Raw genomic sequence first — 25,159 nt, 5'->3', positions numbered from 1 at the left:
GGTGTATGACTCACTGTTTCTCATATACACACACTTCCATACACAAATATATAAAATATTCTCCTATAAGTTTTTCTTCTTTCTTTCTTTTTTTCTGTTTTAATCCCTTTAGTTGTTTTTAGGCAAGTGATTTATCACTGAGCTAAAGCCCCCAGCATTTTTGTTGTTGTTGTTGTTGTTATTGAGACAGGGTTTTATTAAGTTGGCCATGTAGGCCTCAAACTTGCAATCTTCCTGCCTCAGTCTCCCCAGAAGTGGAGACTACAGACCTACACCACCATGCCTGGCTTTTAGTTGATTTATAACTGTATACTTGGAGGGTAAGGCCAGGGACTCTGGAATGCATGTGCATGAAGTTTCCTAAAAAGTGTCTCCAATCATGATGAGTATTTCTCATCTGAACCGTATTCCTTTACCTAAAGGCTGCCCCGCAGGTTAGCTGTGACTATTTCCACAGCTAAAATGTGACTAGTAAAAATTAAGGAGCTACTAATGGATTTTGAAGGCTTTGAAAGAGCAACTGTAAAATATCTTGTTATTTTTATATTGATTACATGTTGATAAATCTTTAATACAACCACTTGATAAAATTTAAAACTCATTTTACTTTTTTTTTTTAATGTGTTTTGACATTTTTCAAACGAAACGTATGACTCACATATTTCCATTAGACAGTGCTGACATGGAGAGTAGGACTGTGGTCAGCAGACCTGACCCGGTCTTTCCTGGCCTTGTGACTTTGGGCAAATATTTTAACGTCTTTGAATCTCAGTTTTATCCTCTGGATTTGGGGGAAGACAGCATACCATCCTGCATGGGCAGTTTGGATACTTTAGTATGCGTATTATAAGAAATACCTTAAAAGTAATCTAACAACTGTTATAATTCTTAGCTGGTGCCAGCTAAAATGCAGCATCTCAGCAGGGCCCGCAGGATCAGCTCCCCAGCCACAGCCCAGAGCACTCAGTGTTTGCGGTAGCGTTGGAGAATTCTAGTCCGGCGATGAGAGACTGCCCCCTGGTGGACTGAGTAGGGATGCAGACGAGGCGACCTATGCTCCAGAGCCGCGGGCACCAACCTCTGCGCTCTGCCCGCCTGGCAGTGCCGGGAGAGCTGAAAGATGCTGGAAACTTTCCCCGCCATCCCATTCTTGACCTTACCCCCGGAAGAGAGTCACCAGCAAGATCTAGCTTGGGCAGTGTCTAGAGTAGGGGGTGCACAAAGTGGGGAGGAGAGCAGGGGGGATGTGCTCAGAAAGACAGTGCGCAGAGATTGCTGAGATCAGCCACGATAGCCAGGGGAGCCCCAGGCAAAATTGAGAAATCGGTAATATTTGTTAGGTGCAGGGCTGTCACAGATACCTAATGTCTGGCTTGAACCCAGGGATCATTATGCATGCGAGGCAGGCACTCTACCAACTGAACTATGTCCCCAGCCCAGGACACTGCTGTTAATAATGATACTACCTTTAAATGTCTCATTGAGGCCATTGTTATCCCCATTGTGGAGAAGGAAAAAATGGGCATGGGAAGGGAGCAGGTATAAAAAGACCTTGCCACCTTTATTGCTTATAGTTTTCAAACAAAAGCTGAACCTCTATTTTCCCCAGCTCATTTACCTTTCTATGGGGATATAGTCAAATTCCTAACCCCATCGGACCTCCTTTTACTCCAGGAGTCAATGGAGAGTGCCCTGCGTGGTGACTACCATGTGGGACTATTACAGGGTTAAATGATGTCAAGTAAGCAGGCGGCTTTGATAAAACAAGACTGTAAAAGTTGTCAAAAGTGACTCCTATGAAATAAATTATCTCAATCCTAGGAGCAATTTATTCTACAATATTCGAACCAAGCAGTAGCTTCAGCAATGGAGACCAGAGTCTTTGGCACAATTGAGCGGATAATTTAGGGATTCAGGTAGGGTAATTGGGTACTTCCTTAACAATACCAAGTGGGTTACCTCCCATACTGAGTGTCCTAGGATCTGGGAATAAATAAATGGGCATGAAGGCTATCGGCTTCTTCATTGAAATCTAACAGGCTTCCTTACACCTTTCAAATCACAGGACCCTGTACCTATCTCCCACCCTCACAGCTGTTAATCTTTGGAATGTCTCTTGAACAGATGCCCCTCCTGAGCTGCCAGTTCCTAAAGAGTTACCGGCAACAACGCTTGGCCCATTTAGTCCTGAGCTCCATTACCATGGGATATGTCTGGCAGGAAGGAGAGACACAGCCTAAAGAGGTAAGAGGCAGACAGATGCCTGTCCTATCATCTGCCTGGTCCTCTGCACCTGGGATAAGCTCTCTGCTTGGTACTATATTTTTTAAAGTGTACTTTCTTATTTATTTTGTGGGATATCAGTTGAAGGAGAGGAAAAGAGACAATTTAAATAAAGAATTACTTTTTTTTCCTGGTAGGAAGCTAATATTCTTTTAGACTGATAGTCATATTCCCTTTTATTAATTAGTCTTTGAGATTATTTTCTCTGGCACTTTCCCCCATGAGTGTGTAAAGAGCTGCATTTGAAGACATCCTGAAAACACATTGAAGACTTACAGCTGTCTTATACTCCTAAACATATCTGTTGTTTTGGATGCTTTTTTACAATCTCATAAATATGTAGGGTTATACTATGTCAATTTTACAAACTGAGGAGCACAGAAGTTAAGTCCCTTGTCCAAAGTCAGAGAGCAAATTAGTAGAAAAGCCAGGGCCAGAACCTGGTTCTTCTGATTTCCCTCACGGAGCCTTCTTTTCCCAGAGGGACACGTTGACATTTATAACACTGATCTTTATGTAGTAATGCTGTTTAGGCTAATTATAAGCCTATCTCTTGATAATTTATCTGTTCTTTTCTGACATTTTGCATAAACTTTTATAATTACAACATGTACTTTGGGACATAAATTCCTGGGCTCTACTACCCATCTTCTAAACTAATATTACTTTTCATTTCTTATAAAGATCCTTATTCCAGAAATCAAAAAGTGTTCCATGTTCTAGAAAACACAGTTAAGTGAACAGCCTGTGCCCAATTTGTCTGCCCGATTGATTCTACCTCTTATTCCTCCCCAAAGCACAGGAAGGAGCCCTAGGGACAAAGTGTAGAGCTGCTTCGGGGTTTTTATGATGTACATCTCATTTTGAAAAAGTTGTATGTCTGAAAAATTTGAAATCTAGGCACATGGACATGCCAATGAGGCTCTCTATGCTATCTTCTCCCTAAATCACTGTCTTAAAGTAGGGGGAGAAGTAGTCAAAAGGCAGGGGGAGGCAGTCTCCAGCCTACTGCTGTATCCATGTGGTTTCAAGCCACCCCACAGGGCTCCTCATTTCCAGACCCCAGACCTGGCCTTCGGTCATCTCTTACTGTTTTAAAATGTTCTTATTAATACATACTGATTGCATGAATTATTGGGGTTCATTTATATTTCCGTGCATTGTCAAATTCAACCTCCCTTTTCCCACCCTCTTCAAAATACCCCTTTCAATCCATATTAATCACTATTCTGTTTTGAGTTCCAGTTTTTTGGTTTTTTTGGTAAAGTTTCCACATATAAGAATATGTGGCACTTGCTTTTCTGGCTAATTTCACTTAATATAATGTCCTCTGATTACATATATTTTGCTCTTATTAGAGGATTTCATTCTTTTTTTGGGGGGTGGGGGGTACTAGGAATTGAACTCAGGGGCACTCAACTTCTGAGCCCCAGTCCTATTTTGTATCTTATTTAGAGACAGGGTCTCACCGAGTTGCTTATCACCTCAATTTTGCTGAGGCTGGCTTTGAACTCATGATCCTCCTGTCTCAGCCTCCCCAGTGGCTGAGATTACAGGTGTGCACCACCACACTCAGCGACTTCATTCTTTTTTATGGCTAATCCACTATTTTGTATACATACCACATTTTCTTTATCCATTTCAGAGGCACCTAGGCTGATTCCATACCTCAGCTGTTGTGAGTACAGCTGCCATGTGCAGATGACTCTTGTGCAGATGACTCTTTTTTGTATGCTGGTTTCATCACCTTGGAATATATATAGCTAGGAGTACTTTTAGTTTTTGAGGACTCTCCATACTGGTTTCCAAAGTGGCTGTGCCAATTTGCATTTCCAACAAGAGTGTACTAAGATTCTATTTTCTCCACATACTTACCATAATTTGTTATTAGTTTTATTTGTTTATCTATCTATTTTGATAATCACCATTCTGGTTGAGTTGAGATGGCATCTCATTGTGGTTTTGACCGCTTTTTCCTCATGGCTAATGACAATGAGCATTTTTCATATTTGTGTTGACCATGTATCTGACTCCTGTTGTCACTCCTGCCCTTGCCTTCTAAAGAAAGTGTTCCTTAGAGTTTCAAAATTCAAAAGTCTTTATAATTTTTTATCTAAAAATGCTGTACCAAATCTACCTAAAACTCCAAGTTAAAAAAAACAACAAAGTGAAGTAGAGCTTCTTTAACAGATATTTCTATCTTAAAAGAATATGAGGTGAGGAGATGAGGAGCATACAAATGTTTTTTTTTTTTTAATTTGGACTAATCTAACTTTAATTTAAATAGAGAATCCCATGGATCTGAGTAGCTTTTCTGGGATGTAAGCAGATAAGGCTCTGTGGCATCTGTTCAAGAGAACTCCAAAGATTAACAGTTGAAAAGGTAGAGAAGGGGATAGGGGTTCCGTGACTTGAAGGATCCCTTGGGTGTAAGGAGATTAGGTGTATTTTAATGATGTCATACCATGAGTAATGGAACCAGGGACTTCATATCTCAAAGTGTAGGTTGAAACTACAAAAAATTATGCAAAGAGTCAGAGGCTATAGAAGAGGGTAAATAGTGTCTGTCCAGAAATGGTTTATTTGAAAGTCATTATTGGGTTTGACTTAGGAAGTGACCAACAGACTTGGTTTCCACACAGACTGAAATGTCTGTCTTTCTCACTCTTATCCAGTGTGCTCTGATCTCTCTGATTGACACACAAACACACAAGCACATACATGTATTTCCATCTATGTGTATACCCGTATCTAGAGGTCTAACTATCTGTCTAGAGAAAGAGTTTTTCCCACTGCTAATTTATTTAGCTCCTGCTTTAGTACTGTTTTTTTGCATAGCCAGTTTCTGAGGTTAGTAATTTTCATACATGTTGCAGTGTGTACTCATAAACAGTGCTGCCACTAAGTTACTGTTCATGGATATCTGCATGAAGCATGTGAATAAGGATCACCCCGCTAATTCAAATGTGATCCTCAAATCATTTCTTGACCACAGGATTGCTGGAATAAAAGACAACCGTAGGTATTTCCTCTGCCACATTCTTCCTAGAATGTGATATTTGTCTGGATTTATATTTGAAAGGTGCTGCCAAGAAATCTTGCCATTCCCTTTGTTGAAGTCTCCAGGAACTTGGGGCTCCCTCCTATCCTGGTACACTCAGACTTGGTGCTGGCAAACTGGACGAAAAGGAACCCAGAAGGGTAAGAAAGGGAGAGAACATTTCGGATTTTGAAACTCAGTAAAAGGTGGTCTTAAAACTTCACCTCTCTCCACAAGGAAAGTCCAGACTTTTTAGTTCCTTTATCATTAGGGATGTTCACATTGATTGTCTGTTTTTGTGGTTTCAAAGATTAAACTTGATCATAAGTGTCCCCCAAATCCACTCTGAATACATGGCCCAAACCACTTTTCTTGCTGTTGTCACATCATATCTAAAATTTTTAACCCAACCTTCGAGGTCCTGTATAATCTTACTTTATTCATTTTTTTCTAATCCTACTTCATTTATTTCTTCTCATTAAATTGTTTCTTCCCTGATATGCCCTCCATTGGAGTCAAGTTAGAACCTTCAATAAATGATCATTATACAGTGATCATAAAATAATGATTGTATGTGATTCGAGAGTTGGTGATCTAGGTATGTTAGACTGATAATTTGATTAATAATGTCATCAATTCTACCTAACACATCACTTTTTGATACTTCTGCTGGGAATAAAAGCTTTTGTCTGTGGAAAAAATAGCATGATTTTGTAACAAATAAGAAATCCAGTAGTCAGAAATGAGTGGGAGAGAAGTATTAAATTTCCCATTGAAGTTTTATTTTCACAGACAAATTTATTTCTGGCTATAGATGCAAGATATAGCACTTACTTTTGTCATAGATTAAAATATCTGAAGAGACATTCAGGTTGGATGTGAGGAAGAACTTCTTCAGCACAATGGTTGTAGGTAGCCAAGGATTCCTAAAGGAGATAATGGGACTCAACTGTAAAGGAGTAAATACTTAATATACAACTTAGCTTTTAGGTTAATTTATATCCCCATTGGAAGAAGAATCAATGGGTCATCTCAGGTCTCTAAGGACCTGGAAATTTGTTTTGTTGAATAATTACATTTTAATTTTGACCAATTATGCTTTAATAACAAAAGTGGTGATCATTGAAAATAGCAAAATCTAGCTTAGAGTTTGGGTGGGAAGAGATAATGAATAAACACACATGAATTATTCTTGTCAATGCATTGGATATTGAATAAGGTGAATTTACAATTCAGAAAAAAAGAGTGGAAACAAGAAGATTAAAGGGAAAAATGGCAGTATTGGATTGGGAAAGTCAAAAAAACAAAATAAAAGGCTGACGTCCTACAAAGTGAGAGTATTGGGCTTATTTAACCCCAGATAAGCAGGCACAGTCCTGGGCTTCCTCACAAATGCTTGTTGGTACATCTTGAAGTCTTTTAATATGCCTAGCACAGAGCTAAGTGCTTTGAATAAATGAAAGACATAGTAGTTAAGGACTTCCAAAGTGGTTAAATAATGAGACAAAGCAGAGCATGACAAATGTCAAAGGGTGACACAAACAATATGTTTATTGGAACCACACAGTGGTTCCTAGTCCAGTCATAACCAACAATGTGCAAGATGTGTGTCAATATATGTATTAGTTGTATCACACACGAGTGTGTGTTCCTGGGTACATGTGACCCTAGAAGCTATATCTGGTTTACAAACTCAATTGTTTTTTTTTTTTTCTCTTTCTTCCTCTTGGTGGTTGCCAATAACTGAACTTTGGCTAGACCCCTGGAAATCAGGTAAGTTGTCAGAAATCTTTTACTCACTTTAGAATCTAAGCTAAATTTTAAAGCTTAGAATAGAACATGAACATCCCAATTTATTTGTATTGCACAGTATCGACTATATAAAAACACATAAAAAAGATAAAAAAGGAAATATGCCAAAAATTTACAGTCCAAAAGTTGGAGATGGTTGATTTTGCCTTGTAAAAATGAGGAACTTACTTTTCTTTATGTCTTGATTTTCCAATCTATGCATAATAAAGCAAGTAAAGTGCAATAGAAGGAAACAGATTTTAAAAAGAACTTTACCAAGTATATGACTCTTTGAAGTCTAATACTCTGAAAAATATTTCTGTCTCACAATAACTTCTACGAAAATCAAATTGTAGGCAGATTACACCTATAGAAGAATTCCTTTGAAACATCTCATTATTATATGGACTAGAGCTCATGGGGCAGGTATGGCCAAGACATTCTTAGGCTCCACTTTCCCTAAAAAGTAAAGCTACCTCTGAAGCCACTGTTGCTTCTCCCATCCTCAGACCTCAGCCTCTATTAAAGAGTCCAGAATAAAAGCTGTAGTTCAGGAGGTAGGGGGGTGAAAGGCGAAAATATCACTCCCCACGCTAATGTAACTCTGTTGAATAATGCAATTCCTGTCTTAAGTTTTGTTTTGTTCTCATTTGGTTTGTTTTGCTCTGTTCTTAAGGTGTGAAAGACATCTATGTTACAATAATCTTTGGAGTTAACTTTATAGGTTTTGTAGACTGGATCGACATCTGAGATATTTGAATCAATCTAAAGGACAACTGGTCATTTTTTAAAAAAGATGTATTCCTCTGTAATGGTCTTACAGCTTCTGGTATATTGCATGGCATTTAGTTCCAGATTAAAAGGAACACTGGTCTGGTTATGTGTTATAGGAGTTATATGTTGACCCTGAACAAGCCATTTTGTGTCTCTGGACCATAATTTTATATCTGTAAGAAAGGAGCATGGTTACCCCAGCTCGAAAGACTCCTCATCTTTGGACAACAATGATGTGATCCTCAAGAAACAGCTATACCTTTAGCTAAGAACTGCCTATCCATATTTCACCTGGCCATTCCACTGGGTTGATAGTCCAGGACCATCAGGGCCATGCTAAACTTTGAGTGAGAGTCCTCAGGTAAGGTTAATTTGGATTTGAACGTATTATTCTCATTCCTCCATGATGCTGCTGAAGATAGATACTCATCCTCAGGTTTGTCTTAAGGAGTGGAAAACATGTTTTCCTGACTGTATCTGTAGTAGGCTACTTGGTGGAGACCTATGGCACTGAGTACTTGTAGCACAGTGTCCACCCCTTTAACCATGTGACAATCTCCTTCCCAAGCAACCTGGACACCATCATCCTGTTTCCTGGGGGAGAGAGTCTGCGTGGCTTCATACTGGTGACTGTTTTAGTGGAGAAAGCAGCTGTGCCTGGAATTAAGGTATCTTCTCACTTTATAGCCTTTTTTTTCTTTTAAATTTGAGAAATTAGTCCGAGATCACTCTCTCCAACCCCAGTTCCTTTCCCTGAAGTAGATTTCTCAATGTAGATGAATATTAACCTTGTCCTACTTAGTTCAAATATGAGAGAAAAGATCTCAACTCTAGTCCACAGTGTTAGCTTCATTTGCTTAACTGCTGTAAAACTTGGAGTAGATAATTTCTGTATGCATCACTCTAGGAATGGGAAATCAAGGCAAACAAGATGGAAATTGTTCCAGCCTTGATGGAAGCGCAGGATCTAGTGGAGGGAGATGGATTAATATAGGGTGAGAAGGAGAAAAAATGTCATGTTTCATGAAAAGACAAGTCTAGAGTTAAAGGATCAGGCAAAGCCTCCCCAGAGAAATGACAGCTAAGTTAATACCTGAATGATGATGATGAGAGAGAGAGAGAGAGAGAGAGAGAGAGAGAGAGAGAGAGAGAGAGAGAGAGAAATCAAGAGCACACACAAATATATTCCTGGCAGAAAACATTGCTATATAGCCTCAGAGAAAAATGAAATGAAATGTATTTTATGTATTTAGTGCCAGAAGGCAGCATTAAGATGACCTTGCCCTGGGGATTGCAGGTTTGAATTTTTTTCAGGTATCCTACATGTATCAGAAAAGGCTGGGGGAGCTTTAGAATTTGTCTGATTTTTATCAAAGACAGAGCTTTGGAGTTAGGATGCCCTAGTTGGCAATATAGTAGAAATGAACATAATGTGTAATAAATCCAAAAGAAAAAGGAATAAAAATGATAGAGCTTAGTCTCTTCAAGATGTATAAGGAGTAGCAGCCACTAGAAAGAATCAGAAAAAACCTAACCAGGGTTCTGTCTGGAAGGTGCCAGAAAGATTCTGGCTTTCAATAGACTTCATGGCAAATCTCATTTTAAGAATACTCCCAGGAAGATGTGACAATCTAGAAGTTTGTGGGGTGCCTGCCCCTGGGTTCCCCAGCCGTGGAACCTCAGTGGGCTTTAAGAGAATGCTGGCAAACAAAGCAATCTCATCCCCAGGCACTTGCTCAAGCAATGCATGCTGTCCTGCAGCCCAGCCAGGATGCCCTGCTTGAGGCCCTGCAGCAACTGAAGCTCTGCATCCAGGACATGACCAGAACCTTAGGACGAATGCATGGTATAATGCCCCCTTGTTTCTGAAGGATCCAAGAGGTTGAAGGCTCTGCAGATGGGAAAAAGGGCCTAAAGTTTGGGCACATCCAAAATAGGTGAGGACTGATCTTTCCACAAGATGGCGCTGGTGCACTATATTTCTTTTAAGGTAGAACTAATTTTGCTGTTCTAACAGAGAATGAGTCTGTAGAGGCATTTTCACAGTTTTGCCCTTCTTTCTATTTTCCAGGGATTAGCATAATTTCCTCTCTTCAGAGACCAGATATATTTTTGGTCTTGTAGGAAGCTTGGGAAGAGCGGATGGGCCAACCCTGTAATATTGGTCTTGTGTGCAGTAATTAGAATATATCAAAGCCATTGAACCCCAACTTAATTTCAATTTTTATTTACCTTAAGTCCAATTTTATCATGTTTATGGGTTAAGTCCTAAAATAGACATTTGTATACACAAAGAGCTCACAAAATATTGAGGATTTTTATCAATCTTTAGAGAAGACTTCTTAGAGACATGAAAACTTAAATTACATATCATACATCAAAACTACATAAAAATCTACAATAATTATTATAATTTTATATGGTTATAATTTACTTTGATTTGCTTATTTATTTACAAACTTTTAAAATCTTCACTCCTTTTGTTGCTGGGGATTGAGTCCAGGGGCAAGCGTTCAACCACTAACCTACATCTCCAGACCTTTTTAATTTAGTTTTGAGATCAGGTGTTGCTAAATTGCCCAGGCTGGGACTCAGTCTCCTAAGTAGCTGGGCACAGGGGTATGTGTCACCTCCCCAGCTTGCTTGTCACTCTTTAAACATATTTCTTTCATCTGAAGCACATCTCTTAGGATTTCCTCTAGTGAGCAGCTGCTATGGCTAAACTCTTATGTATTTATTATTTATTTGGTCCTGGGGATTGAACCCAGGGACATTCAACCACTGAGCCACATCCCCAACCTTTTTTGCATTTTTTATTTAGACACAGGGTCTCACTAAGTGCTTAGGGCCTCACTAAGTTGCTGAGGTTGGCTTTGAACTTGTGATAATCCTGCCTCAGCTGCTGAGATTACAGGTGTGCACCACCACGCCCAGCTAGATAAATTCTTCCATCTAAAATTCACCTGATTTTTCTTTATCTGAAAAATAGTTTTGTTAGCAGTTATATTCTTTCAGATGTTAAATATATCAGTACAGTAACTTCAGGTTTCCCTCATCACTGTTGAGACATAGCTTTCATTCCATCTTTCTCCCTGATTGCTTCTCAGAGCTTCTCTGTGTTCATCTAACTTCTTTGGTGGTTGCTGTTTGTGTCTTGTTTCTTTTCTTTTCTTTTCTTTTTCCAGTGGGTTCTGTCAGTTGGTCGTCATCTTTTCTTGTGTGTTGATTTTTTTCTTTCTTTCTTTTTTTTAATTTTTTATTGTTGGCTGTTCAAAACATTACATAGTTCTTGATATATCATATTTCACAATTTGATTCAAGTGGGTTATGAGCTCCCATTTTTACCCCATATACAGATTGCAGAATCACATCAGTTGCACATCCATTGATTTACATATTGCCATACTAGTGTCTGTTGTATTCTGCTGCCTTTCCTATCCTCTACTATCCCCCCTCCCCTCCCCTCCCCTCTTCTCTCTCTGCCCCCTCTACTGACATTCGTTTGTCCCCCTTGTATTATTTTTCCCCTTCCCCTCACTTCCTCTTGTATGTACTTTTGTATAACTCTGAGGGTCTCCTTCCATTTCCATGCATTTTCCCTTCTCTCTCCCTTTCCCTCCCACCTCTCATCCCTGTTTAATGTTAATCTTCTTCTCATGCTCTTCGACCCTACTCTGTTCTTAGTTACTCTCCTTATATCAAAGAAGACATTTGGCATTTGTTTTTTAGGGATTGGCTAGCTTCACTTAGCATAATCTGCTCTAATGCCATCCATTTCCCTGTAAATTCTATGATTTTGTCATTTTTTAATGCAGAGTAATACTCCATTGTGTATAAATGCCACATTTTTTTTTATCCATTCATCCATTGAAGGGCATCTAGGTTGGTTCCACAGTCTAGCTATTGTGAATTGTGCTGCTATGAACATCGATGTAGCAGTGTCCCTGTAGCATGCTCTTTTTAGGTCTTTAGGGAATAGACCGAGAAGGGGAATAGCTGGGTCAAATGGTGGCTCCATTCCCAGCTTTCCAAGAAATCTCCATACTGCTTTCCAAATTGGCTGCACCAATTTGCAGTCCCACCAGCAATGTACAAGTGTACCCTTTTCCCCACATCCTCGCCAGCACTTGTTGTTGTTTGACTTCATAATGGCTGCCAATCTAACTGGAGTGAGATGGTATCTTAGGGTGGTTTTGATTTGCATTTCTCTGACTGCTAGAGATGGTGAGCATTTTTTCATGTACTTGTTGATTGATTGTATGTCCTCCTCTGAGAAGTGTCTGTTCAGGTCCTTGGCCCATTTGTTGATTGGGTTGTTTGTTCTCTTATTGTCTAATTTTTTGAGTTCTTTGTATACTCTGGATATTAGGGCTCTATCTGAAGTGTGAGGAGTAAAGATTTGTTCCCAGGATGTAGGCTCTCTATTTACCTCTCTTATTGTATCTTTTGCTGAGAAAAAACTTTTTAGTTTGAGTAAGTCCCATTTGTTGATTCTAGTTATTAACTTTTGTGCTATGGGTGTCCTATTGAGGAATTTGGAGCCCGACCCCACAGTATGTAGATCGTAGCCAACTTTTTCTTCTATCAGACGCCGTGTCTCTGATTTGATATCAAGCTCCTTGATTCATTTTGAATTAACTTTTGTGCATGGCGAGAGAAAGGGATTCAGTTTCATTTTGTTGCATATGGATTTCCAGTTTTCCCAGCACCATTTGTTGAAGATGCTATCCTTCCTCCATTGCATGCTTTTAGCCCCTTTATCAAATATAAGGTAGTTGTAGTTTTGTGGATTGGTTTCTGTGTCCTCTATTCTGTACCATTGGTCCACCCGCCTGTTTTGGTACCAGTACCATGCTGTTTTTGTTACTATTGCTCTGTAGTATAGTTTGAAGTCTGGTATCGCTATACCGCCTGATTCACACTTCCTGCTTAGCATTGTTTTTGCTATTCTGGGTCTTTTATTTTTCCATATGAATTTCATGATTGCTTTCTCTATTTCTACAAGAAATGCCGTTGGGATTTTGATTGGCATTGCATTAAACCTATAGAGAACTTTTGGTAATATCGCCATTTTGATGATGTTAGTTCTGCCTATCCATGAACAGGGTATATTTTTCCATCTTCTAAGATCTTCTTCTATTTCTCTCTTTAGGGTTCTGTAGTTTTCATTGTATAAGTCTTTCACCTCTTTTGTTAGGTTGATTCCCAAGTATTTTATTTTTTTTTGAAGATATTGTGAATGGAGTGGTTGTCCTCATTTCCATTTCAGAGGATTTGTCGCTTATATACAGGAATGCCTTTGATTTATGCGTGTTGATTTTATATCCTGCCACTTTGCTGAATTCATTTATTAGCTCTAATAGTTTCTTTGTAGACCCTTTTGGGTCTGCTAGGTATAGAATCATGTCATCTGCAAATAGTGATAATTTAAGTTCTTCTTTTCCTATTTTGATGCCTTTAATTTCTTTCGTCTGTCTAATTGCTCTGGCCAGTGTTTCGAGAACTATGTTGAACAGAAGTGGTGAGAGAGGGAATCCCTGTCTTGTTCCAGATTTTAGAGGGAATGCCTTCAATTTTTCTCCATTGAGAATGATGCTAGCCTGAGGCTTCGCATAGATTGCTTTTACAATATTGAGGTATGTTCCTGTTATCCCTAGTTTTTCTAGAGTTTTGAACATAAAGGGATGCTGTACTTTGTCGAATGCTTTTTCCACATCTATCGAGATGATCATATGGTTCTTATTTTTAAGTCTATTGATGTGGTGAATAACATTTATTGATTTCCGTATATTGAACCAGCCTTGCATCCCAGGGATGAATCCTACTTGATCGGTGCACAATTCTTTTGATATGTTTTTGTATCCGAGTGGCCAGAATTTTATTGAGGATTTTTGCATCTAGGTTCATTAGAGATATTGGTCTGTAGTTTTCTTTCTTTGAAGAGTCTTTGTCTGGTTTAGGTATCAGGGTGATGTTGGCCTCGTAGAATGAATTTGGAAGTTCTCCCTCTTTTTCTATTTCCCGAAGTAGCTTGAAAAGTATTGGTATTAGTTCCTCTTTAAAGGTTTTGTAAAACTCTGCTGTATACCCATCCGGTCCTGGGCTTTTCTTAGTTGGTAGTCTTTTGATGGTTTCTTCTATTTCCTCAATTGATATTGGTCTGTTTAGGTTGTCTATATCCTCCTGACTCAATCTGGGCAGATCATATGACTTAAGCAATTTATCGATGCCTTCACTATCTTCTAATTTATTGGAGTATAAGGATTCAAAATAATTTTTGATTATCTTCTGTATTTCTGAAGTGTCTGTTGTGATATTGCCTCTTTCATCCCGTATGTTAGTGATTTGAGTTCTCTCTCTTCTTCTCTTCGCTAGCATGGCTAAGGGTCTGTCGATTTTGTTTATTTTTTCAAAGAACCAACTTTTAGTTTTGTCAATTTTTTCAATTGTTTCTTTTGTTTCGATTTCATTAATTTCAGCTCTGATTTTAATTATTTCTTGCCTTCTACTTCTTTTGCTGTTGTTTTGCTCTTCTTTTTCTAGGATTTTGAGATGAAGTATGAGATCATTTATTTGTTGGTTTTTTTCTTTTTTTAAGGAATGAACTCCAAGCAATGAATTTTCCTCTTAGAACTGCTTTCAATGTGTCCCATAGATTCTGATATGTTGTGTCTGTGTTTTCATTAATCTCTAAGAATTTTTTAATTTCCTCCTTGATGTCTTCTATAACCCATTGATCATTCAGTAACCTATTGTTCATTCTCCAAGTGATGTATTCTTTTTCCTTCCTTCTTTTATCGTTGATTTTCAGTTCCATTCCATTATGATCAGATAGGATGCATGGTATTATCTCTACTCCTTTATATTGTCTAAGAGTTGCCCTGTGACATAATATATGATCTATTTTTGAGAAGGATCCATGTGCTGCTGAGAAAAAAGTGTAACTGCTTGATATTGGGTGGTATATTCTATATATGTCAATTAAGTCTAGGTTATTAATTGTGTTATTGAGTTCTATAGTTTCCTTATTCAACTTTTGTTTGGAAGATCTGTCCAGTGGTGATAGAGGTGTGTTGAAGTCTCCCATGATTATTGTATGGTGGTCTATTAGACTCTTGAACTTGAGAAGAGTTTGTTTGATGAACATAGCTGCACCATTGTTTGGGGCATATATATTTATGATTGTTATGTCTTGTTGGTGTATGGTTCCCTTGAGCAGTATGTAGTGTCCCTCTTTATCCCTTTTGATTAACTTTGGCTTGAAATCTATTTTATTTGATATGAGTATGGATACTCCTGCTTGTTTCCGAAGTCCATATGAGTGATATGATTTTTCCCAACCTTTCACCTTCAGCCTATGTATGTCTTTTCCTATCAAATGCGTCTCCTGTAGGCAGCATATTGTTGGGTCTTGTTTTGTGATCCATTCTACTAGCCTGTGTCTCTTGATTGGTGAGTTTAAGCCATTAACATTTAGGGTTATTATTGAGATATGGGTTGTTCTTCCAGCCATATTTGTTTATTTATGTTACTAAACATGGTTTGTTTTCCTCTTTGATTATTTTCCCCCCTTTAGTGTCCTACCTCCCACTGTTGGTTTTCATTGTTATTTTCCATTTCCTCTTCCTGTAATGTTTTGCCAAGGATGTTTTGAAGAGATGGTTTTCTAGCTGCAAATTCTTTTAACTTTTGTTTATCGTGGAAGGTTTTAATTTCATCTTCCATCCTGAAGCTTAATTTCGCTGGAAACACAATTCTTGGTTGGAACCCATTTTCTTTCAGTGTTTGAAATATGTTATTCCAGGATCTTCTAGCTTTCAGAGTCTGTGTTGAAAGATCAGCTGTTATCCTGATTGGCTTACCCCTAAATGTGATCTGCTTCCTTTCTCTTGTAGCTTTTAAAATTCTCTCCTTATTCTGTATGTTGGGCATCTTCATTATAATGTGTCTAGGTGTGGGTCTCTTATGATTTTGCACATTCGGCATCCTGTAGGCTTCTAGGATTTGGGGTTCTGTCTCATTCTTCAAGTCTGGGAAGTTTTCTCGTATTATTTCATTGAATAGATTGCTCATTCCTTTGGTTTGAAACTCTGTCCCTTCCTGTATCCCAATGACTCTTAAATTTGGTCTCTTGATGTTATCCCATATTTCTTGGATGTTCTGCTCATGGTTTCTTAACAGTCTTGCTGAGCTGTCTATGTTCTTTTCAAGTTGAAATACTTTATCTTCATTGTCTGATGTTCTGTCTTCTAAGTGTTCTACTCTGCTGGTAGTATTCTCAATTGAGTTTTTAAGTTGGCTTATTGCTTCCTGCATTTCTAGGATTTCTGTTTGTTTGTTTTTTATAACCTCTATTTCCCTGTATAGTTGATCTTTTGCTTCTTGGATTTGTTTATGTAATTCATTGTTGAAGTGATCTTTCATTGTCTGATTTTGCTGTCTGATGTCTTCCTTGAGACTCCAGATCATCTGAAGCATGTATATCCTGAATTCTTTATCTGACATTCCATCTGCTGCAGCTATTACCTCTTCTAACGTTGAGTTGAACTGCATTGCTTGTGGTCCTTTCTTTCCTTGTCTCTTCATACTGTTTGCGTTCCTTTCTACTTGGTGAAACTGTTGTGCTATTGAATTTTCCCCCTATATATTTATATTGGTCTTGTATAGTTGCAAAGTCTCCCTCGCAGGCGCGGGCGGTGGCTCTGCCCCTCCTCCAATTGGGGCAATGTGCCTACCACGCCGGCAGGCCGCTGGGCCTGCTCTGCCGGTCGGTAGCAGGTCCGCCGACCTTGCAGGCGCGGGCGGCGGCTCTGTCCCTCTGTGGGCCGCTAGGCTTGTTTTGTCGGTGGTCGCAGTTCTGCCTACTTTGCAGGCGCAGGCAGCGGCACTGCCCCTCTGCAGGCCTCTGGGGCTGTACTGCCAGTGGGTCGCAGGTCCACCTACCTTGCAGGCGCGGGGGGGGGGGCGGCTCTACCCTTCCTCAGGCCACTGGGCCTGTTCTGTCTCTCGGTTGCAGGTCTGGCCTGTTCTGATGGTAGTCACAGTTCCGTCTACCTTGCAGGTGCGGGGGGGAGGGGGCGGCTCTGCCTCTCAGCAGGCCGCTGCTCCTCTTCTGCCGGTGGGTCGCAGGCCCGCCTACCTTGCAGGAGTGATTGGAAGCTCTGTCCCGCTGCGGGCCACTGGGCCTTTTCTGTCGGTGGTCACCGTTCCACCTACCTGGCAGGCGCGGGGGGTGGGGGGCGGCTCTGCCCCTCAGCAGGCCGCTGGGCCTGCTCTGTGCGTGGTCACAGTTCCCTCTACCTTGCCGGTGCAGGGGGAGGGGGCGGCTCAGCCTCTCAGCAGGCCGCTGCTCCTCTTCTGCTGGTGGGTCGCAGGCCCGCCTACCTTGCAGGAGTGATTGGCAGCTCTGTCCCGCCGCGGGCCACTGGGCCTTTTCTGTCGGTGGTCACCATTCCACCTACCTGGCAGGCGCGGGGGGTGGGGGGCGGCTCTGCCCCTCAGCAGGCCGCTGGGCCTGCTCTGTGGGTGGTCACAGTTCCCTCTACTTTTCTGATTTTTTTCTTTTTCACTATGCAATGCTGATTATCCATGAAACAATATTTGCAAGCAGTGTTTTGAGACTGGAATAATGAAACATTTGCATTTAGTTCTTCCTGGTTCTTGGGAACACTAACATCCTGAACCACCTTGATTCAAATCTGGCAAACGAGGGCCCATATACCAATCAGGAAGTTGCACTGGGGCTAAATCAAGTAAACTGTGGTTACAACTTTGCAGGGACTTTTTTTTTTTTTTCTTAAATATTGTTTGACTCAGTACCAAGGTAATTCTCATTTTGTCTCCTGGGGCAAGCAGGAGTGAGGTAGGAGGTTGTGTTTCTTACTGAACTTGAGGATACTGGCATCTGGAGCTCTCAGCTTAGTATGAAAAGTCTATCATGTGAAATTTGTCACCATGGCTGGGCCCAAGTCCTTGTTTCTGGCCCCATTACACAGAGAAGCCACTAAAACCAAGCCACATTGTGTCAGGATTGGACAAAGTGGTTGTTCACTGAGTCCCTGTTTCTGTCTGGTAGTTCTGTCTGGTAGTTCCTTGCTGCTATCACAGATCTTAGATGTCTTTTAGATGTTTTTATGTTTTATTCAGAGTTTTTGGTTGTTTATAGTAAAAAAAAAATAGGTCCAATTCATAATAGCACTCCATTATACAACTGGAAGTCTCTTTCTTAAATATCATTCATATCTCTTTCTTTATTTGTTTTCATACCAACTCTTGCATGGACTTCTCCTGTACCTTTCCAAATCCTTTTCATCATCTACTTTTACCTGGTATAATTCATTGTCTACACAACACCTTGAGTGAACTTTTAAAGTGTAAATCAGGCTGCATCACTTTTGATCTTAAGATTCTGAGTGTCCATGTGGGCTCTGTCCCATACAGTGGCCTCTAGCCACATGTGGCATTTGAACACTTGAATGTGGTCAGTATGATTGGAAAACTAAATTTTGGGTTTTAATTTGAATTCAATAAAATTTAAAAATTGAATCAGCATAAAATAATTTTCAGTTAAAAGCCCTTTTATTATGACAAAGACTATATTACACCTAATTATTGAAAATGTGGCATCCAAAACCAAGTTGACTTGAATGTAGAAGAGTGATTACTAGAAGTAGGAAAGGCTGTGGGTGGTGAGAATTGAAAAAGGGAGAGTTCAATTGATTGGTGCATGCTGGGTATTCGTATAAAAATATCATATCAGACCCCACTAATATGTACAATTAATTCCTGTTAATCAAAAATCAACTAGTTACTAAAAAATAAAATAAAATAAAATTTAGCATCCAAACTAAATTTGCTGTAAGATAGAAGTGTGAGTGCATGCACAGAATTATTACAAAAAAAAACCTCATGAGTAATTTTTATACTGACTAAATATTGAAATGATAATATCATGGATATTTGGGGTTAAGTAAAATATACTATTGATTTTAATCTTGCTTAATTTTTTGAAATGTCACAATAAAATTTAAAATTCTACATGTGGATCGTACCACATTTCTATTAAATAGCACTAGTTTACCCTAGGGATAAAGCCCAAATCCTTAACCTTTTCTCTAAGACCCTTTTCTGATATGACTCCATGCTGTTTCAATTTTAATCTAAATTTGTTTGCTATCAAGTTTCTCTTGGTACCTTTTTCTGTTACTAGCTTTTAGTTACTGAAAATAACCTTATTTCTTCTATTTCAAGGTCTGTGTTCTTGCTTTTGCCTCTGGCCAAACACTTTTTCCTACTCACCCTTCTCCTAGTCAACTTCTGCTTATATATCAATCCCAAAATTACTTTCTCTGGAAGAACCCTGGTCTCATCCAGGGCCTGAGAGCTGCTTAAGCCCTGACAACTTTGCTATCAAACCTGGGAAGAGAGGAAGAGGCTGAAGCAATGATGGAAATAGGAGAAATGAATGAAACATTAAAAAAAAAAGACTGAGGATGGGCAAAGTTTAGGTACATTTAGTAGCAGAAATAGGTATCAAATATGTATGTGTAATTTCAAATCTGGATACTAAAACAAAAATCATGATGCCTTTGGTAAAGATCTATCATTTGGTGGATGTAATCAAGTTCTGCTTGGTTGGTTGTTTTTCAGAGTAGATGGGGATTCACAGGAAGGATGCTAAGTTTAATTGGTGATTTCTTACATTTTGCAATAATTTTCTCAGATTTGGGCACTGGATAATGGTCATTAGCGATTCAAGTGGTTGGGATTTGGTGAAACAGTGAAGCAAAAGGAAAAAATAAACCAAAATGCTGCTAGATATTAGAGTTAATTTGTGAGAAGATTATGACTCAAAATATATTGATAGCTTAAAAATAAAAAAATATATATATACACATATATACATCTTCAAGAGATTGAGAATAGCAGTAAGGTCTGAAACGTTTGCTCAATAATTAAAGAGAATATTCTACATAAAATGTTCTATAGAAGTCAATAAATTTGACAAGGGAAAGTGGCATCGGGAACCTGAGTGTCAGAAAAGCATACTGTTTCTTCTCAACCTTGTTGTACTTCTTAAATTGTGTACCAAATGCATGTATGACCTAGTCTCAATAATTTACTTTCTTAAAAATTAAAAAAGGGAGAATTTAAAAAATACTCATTAAACTTAAGGTAATGGTGGGACATTCAGTGGAGATATATGGCTTTCCAAGATACAGCTTAGTGGTCAAGACCCTGGAAAGTGGAGTCCAGTCTCCTAGAGTGGCCACCCTCCAAGCCTTGCCTTCTGAGTTGGCCAATAGAGCACTGGCCACATCACGTGTCTCAGTGGGATTGTAGTGAACATGCATACAACATGACAATACTGCAGTCATTCTGGGTCTATGGTTTTTGTGACCTTGACCTTTTTGAGTTCTCTTTGTTTAAAAGCTTCTTCCCAGCATAAAACCCATTATCTCTACTCCTAAAAAGCTTCAAAAGCAGGTTTCCTTGGTTTTATCATCATTGTCACCATCACCAATATCATCATAATGTTTATAACGTAAAAATTTTGATGAGCTTCATGCAAATTGATCACAACCACATAGGTTTTCTGGAGATTCACATGAGTTTCAAATGAGATATTTAACCAATATTTTATTTGTTTGTTTATTTATTTTCAATGCTGGGGACATAACCTGGAGACTAGTAGCTTAGTGGGTGTGAGGCAAGCACTCTACTACTGAGCTACATCCTTAGCCTCCTATTTTGCGCATTGCTGAACAACAACAGAAACATGGGAAGATATTTATCCAGGCACTGAATGCACCTGGGAGTGCAATCTGAGCAGAAGCCTTAGACCACAATGCCATTTTCCCACTCTGCTAGGAAGTCATTTGGAAGGGGTTTTAGGAAACACCCTTCTCAGCCAAAAGATACATATTGACCCAAGGCACTATGTTGGTAGAGGAAGAACTTATCTACTTGGGATCCCTTAGACAGTATTTTGTTTGGAATAGTCCCCCCCACCCAAATTGCTTAAAATTTATCCCAGAAAATCAACTGGGTGGTAACAACAACAAATACCAGATTTTGAATCAACTCTGAACCTACTAATAGCCTTATATACTATAAACACTAAGTTGTTTTCTGGAAAAAAAAAGAACAAAATATTTAATGTATAAACAAGATAGAATATATGTATTGTCCACAACCCAGTTGTGGTAAAGCAAATGGATAGAACAAAACAAGATACCCAGAAATGGCACGTAATACATAAGGTTTACTAAAAACTGCTTACAGTAGCCTCAGACTGGATAGATAGCACCTCTGTCCCTCATGAGGCTTTGCCAGAAAGTAGTGTCTGTCTGTCAAGGCACTTTTTCTAGGGGTAGCTGGCTGGACTAGAGTACATCTTTCCACAGTGGTCTGTTCTGCACCAGTTCCTACAGGGACAGGGGTTAGGTTACATAGGCAGTGACATCCTTAGATTGCTCCATTCCATTTGTATGACCAGCATCCCAAGGAGCTTAGCGTACGTGCAAGAAAGTGGTTCCTACAGATAATGCTAGTTTGCCCCAGTTCCCAGTGCATGCAAGAACAAGTCAGTGTTCTTCAAGATAGTGCTTATCTGGACATTCCAGTGTGGGCCTGCATTCATTTTCCCTTGACTTGGCCAGGTTCTTGGGAATGGAAAGTGGCATTTTGGGGACATGGTGTTTTGCTGGCCGTCTTTTTTCAAGGATGAAACAACATAAAATTGAATATATAGAATAAAACCCTCATGCCCAGCTTTCAACTTAAAAAGTGGACTGTTACCTAAAACTTTGAAACCTTCTAAATGCTTCCTTTCAACTTCATTTCCCCAAAACATTTTTCCTGTTGTCAACATGTGGATTACTATATTAGTCGTTCTCTTTCACTTCTGTAAATTTTCGTTATGAAAGTATTTCATAACAGTACATTATTTTACATGCTTTTGAACCTTAAAAAAGAAGAAGAAGAAGAATTAAGATGTATGTTTTCTTCCCGAATCCTGACCATTTCACCAAGTGCCTACCTTGTAGGTCATATAGATTTAGTGCCTTGTCACTGTTACATAGCAGGTTTTTGTACAACTAGACTATAATTTACTTATTTTTTCTGGGTTATTCCTCTTTATTGTTTGTTTATTTTGTGTTTTTTATAATTTTTTAGACTTTGATGGACCTTTATTTTATTCATTTATTTTTATGTGGTGCCAAGAATGGAACCCAGTGCCTCACACATGCTAGGCAAGGGCTCTACCTCTGAGCCACAACCCCAGCCGCTGTGTTTGTTTTGCTATTAAAAGCAATGCCACTACAAGTATTCATGTCCATAACTCCTGGTGTCTGTACTTAAGAGACTACTATCTCTAAGGTAGATGCCAAGGAGCTGAATTGCACAATAAGAAGGTATGTACATCTTCAGTTTTACTAACTAGCACCGAATTGCCCTCAAAGCAGTTTGGTGCTAGTTAGTAAAACTGAATGTTAGTAAAGGATGGAACAATCTAAGGATGTCACTGCTTATGTAATAATTGAAATCCTACCTCACTGACATTTAATATTGTTAGTTCTATTCATTTACTAATTCATTTCACTCATTTATTCAGTTATCTATTTGGTTATTGCCAATCAGATAGATATGAAATGGTGTTTCTTCATGTTTGTATTTGCAATTTCTCTCATATCTGATAAGTTCACAACTCTGTCTCTGTCTTATATCTCTGTGTGTGTGTGTGTGTGTGCACATACACATTCATACAGCATAGGCTCACCATTCATATCCATTTTCTGTAGGATGTGTGTCTTTCCTCACTTTCATATTGAACTTCACCTTTTACTTATTGTTTTTTCTTTTTTTGTACACTCTGCTGATTTTTTTAGCTACATGTGCTACAGACGTTGTGATTTTATAAGCAGAATGTCTTACAAAGTTATATAACGTGTGACCTGACATATTCCACAAAGAACTCTGTTCTCTTTAATGCATTTCTTCTCTTAGATATTGAATTTTCTTGTCCATGGGTCCAGTATATAAAGATTATCCTTTCATGTCCTAGTTTTTCTTTAATTTCTTTCAAAGTAAGGGACAGTCCTGAATGGAAATATTGACCTTTTTTAGTTCTACTCTTTAAAAGAGTTATTTTTAATATTTTTCTATTAAGCATAGCACTTTTTGTAGATGTCTTTTTATCAGTTTAAGAAGGTAAGTAAGAAACATAGAAATTCCAAATTAGCTGAATTATTTGGTTGCTTTAATCATGAATGATTTTTTTTTAAATCTATTACAATTTCTTTACTTTAAAAATATTTTACATATATTGAAATAATCATTTGACTGCTTTCATATGTTAATTTATGTAAAATATTAAATTACCTCCAATCATTTCTGCTTCAGCACAAAAGTTGCTTAGTCATTTGGGTGGGGACAGAGTGCCTAAGGGGGAAAAACCAAGAAGTATGACTAAGGGAAAAAACCCAACACTTGGTCATTGTCAGATATGAGAGGTGAGAGTGTGACATTATCAAGGAACATTTGAACACTCTGAGACGAAAGTAAGAGACTAAGAGTATGAGCTACCTGAGTCCATGATGGTTCATAGAAAATAGAGACAGGAAAGAGATGGAGGATCACAGACTATGCATGACGGTAGAAAAGGGAAACCGATGGTTGTGCAATGTTATTTGGCCTCATTTAATAGAGTTTTCTTTTTCTCTTAAGAAACAAAACAACCTAGATAGGAATTTGGATAAGATGAAAATGTAGGAGGTCACAGAATTCAGAGGGGCCCCATATATATCATGTGACCTGACATATTGTGAAGAGGGGAGAGAATGGCTCTCCAAAGCTGATGAAAGAAATTTAGTAAAAAGAAGAGAACATACTTCTTTACATACAAGTTAACAAACTAGTAGGATCAGTTATCCTCAAGCATCAATGTAGATTCAGCAATGGATGTACACATTAACAAATGCAGTTTAGATCTAAATGAATTTGTATCTGACTTGTTGTGGCAATCCTGGGCATGCTTGTGTCCTTTGTTGACTACACAGACCCTCAGCTGAGCATGGATGGATTTGGCTTCCCTCTCTTGTGAAAACGTTGAGTGGGGTGACTCTCTGCTTTTCTTCCCTCCCCTTCCCACATTCTCTCACATATCATGTCTCTTTAAAATATTAATTTTGAGGATGGCCTTGTTGTGATTAAGTAAGAAAGGGAAGTTCCATAAATAGAAAAGGCCAGCATATGGAATCATTTAAAAGTTCTGTAAGGGCCAATGAGGGGGGCCACAGAAGAGAACATTCCATCTGCCTCTTGTTGCTACTTCCATTCTGGTCTCTGTGCAGATCAGATAGAGGATGCAGCCCCAGGAGAGCAGCAGGGCCCATGCACATGTAACCAATTGTTTTCTTTTGCCTGTAGTAAAGTTCATATTCTGATTGATTTTCCAGATTATGTAGATCCAGACATATTTTATGCAGTCATCCGGATCTTTCTCTCTGGGTAAGCATAGTTCAATTGTTTCTCTGCATGAGGCCTCTGTAGCATTTTCCAAATTTATGAGAAGAGAAACAAACAGAACCTTCCTAAAGTAAGAAACATACCAAGTGACCCTTGCTAGCAAAGTAATCATCTGGATCCACTCTTGGATCAAGGAAGTGGGGCACCATCTGCAAATGATATAAAAGGCTGACTATTTGTAGAGTCTTTAGGTCTTCATATTAGATCCATTTATATTCACTTTTCTTAGACTCCCACTTCGATGACAGAGTTGAATACTTCACCCACATAACTCTATCACTTATACCCATTCTCTTCCTTGTTACTGAAGCAAGTGGAAATAGATAACAATATAGAAATGTTCTTTCAAAGTCCCTAGAAGAGAAACTTTGTATGGTTTGATGTCTGCACCCCTTTGAAATTTCTTTATATTGCAACCTAATCAACAAGATGAGGGTATTAGAAGGTAGAGTCTCTGGAAGGAGAGTAGGACATCATGGCTGTGCCCTGGTGAAAGGCACTAAAGCACTTGTGAAAGGTTTAGGGAGGGCTGGGGATGCAGCCCAGTGGTAGAGCACTTGCTTAGTACCCATGAGGCCCTGGGTTTATTCCTTGGCACTGATAAAATAAAAACAACAAACAAACAAACAAAAAAACCCACTAGGCCCTTTTTACCCTTCCACCTTTTCCACAGCATTCAAGGAGTCATCCGGAAGCAAGAGAGTAGGTCTTCAGCAGCCTGATCCTGTGAGTGCCTTGATC

The 25,159-nt window shown here is 39.0% G+C and overlaps 1 protein-coding gene across 1 annotated transcript in view; it reads left to right on the top strand.

The window, feature by feature from the left end:
• Ido2 (indoleamine 2,3-dioxygenase 2) overlaps positions 1-25,159 on the top strand; it is a 65,504-nt gene that overhangs the window by 32,203 nt on the left and 8,142 nt on the right. The window contains exons 3-8 of the mRNA XM_027939226.2: positions 2,125-2,244; positions 5,366-5,484; positions 7,082-7,096; positions 8,457-8,556; positions 9,617-9,734; positions 24,349-24,400. Of these exons, the coding sequence (XP_027795027.1) occupies positions 2,125-2,244; positions 5,366-5,484; positions 7,082-7,096; positions 8,457-8,556; positions 9,617-9,734; positions 24,349-24,400 (524 nt within the window). The remainder of the gene's footprint in view (positions 1-2,124; positions 2,245-5,365; positions 5,485-7,081; positions 7,097-8,456; positions 8,557-9,616; positions 9,735-24,348; positions 24,401-25,159) is intronic.

This window comes from Marmota flaviventris, chromosome 3, assembly GCF_047511675.1.
Source record: "Marmota flaviventris isolate mMarFla1 chromosome 3, mMarFla1.hap1, whole genome shotgun sequence".
NCBI lineage: Eukaryota > Metazoa > Chordata > Mammalia > Rodentia > Sciuridae > Marmota > Marmota flaviventris.
The sequence above is the reverse complement of the archived record's forward strand: the minus strand, read 5'-3'. Positions and strand labels throughout refer to the sequence as shown.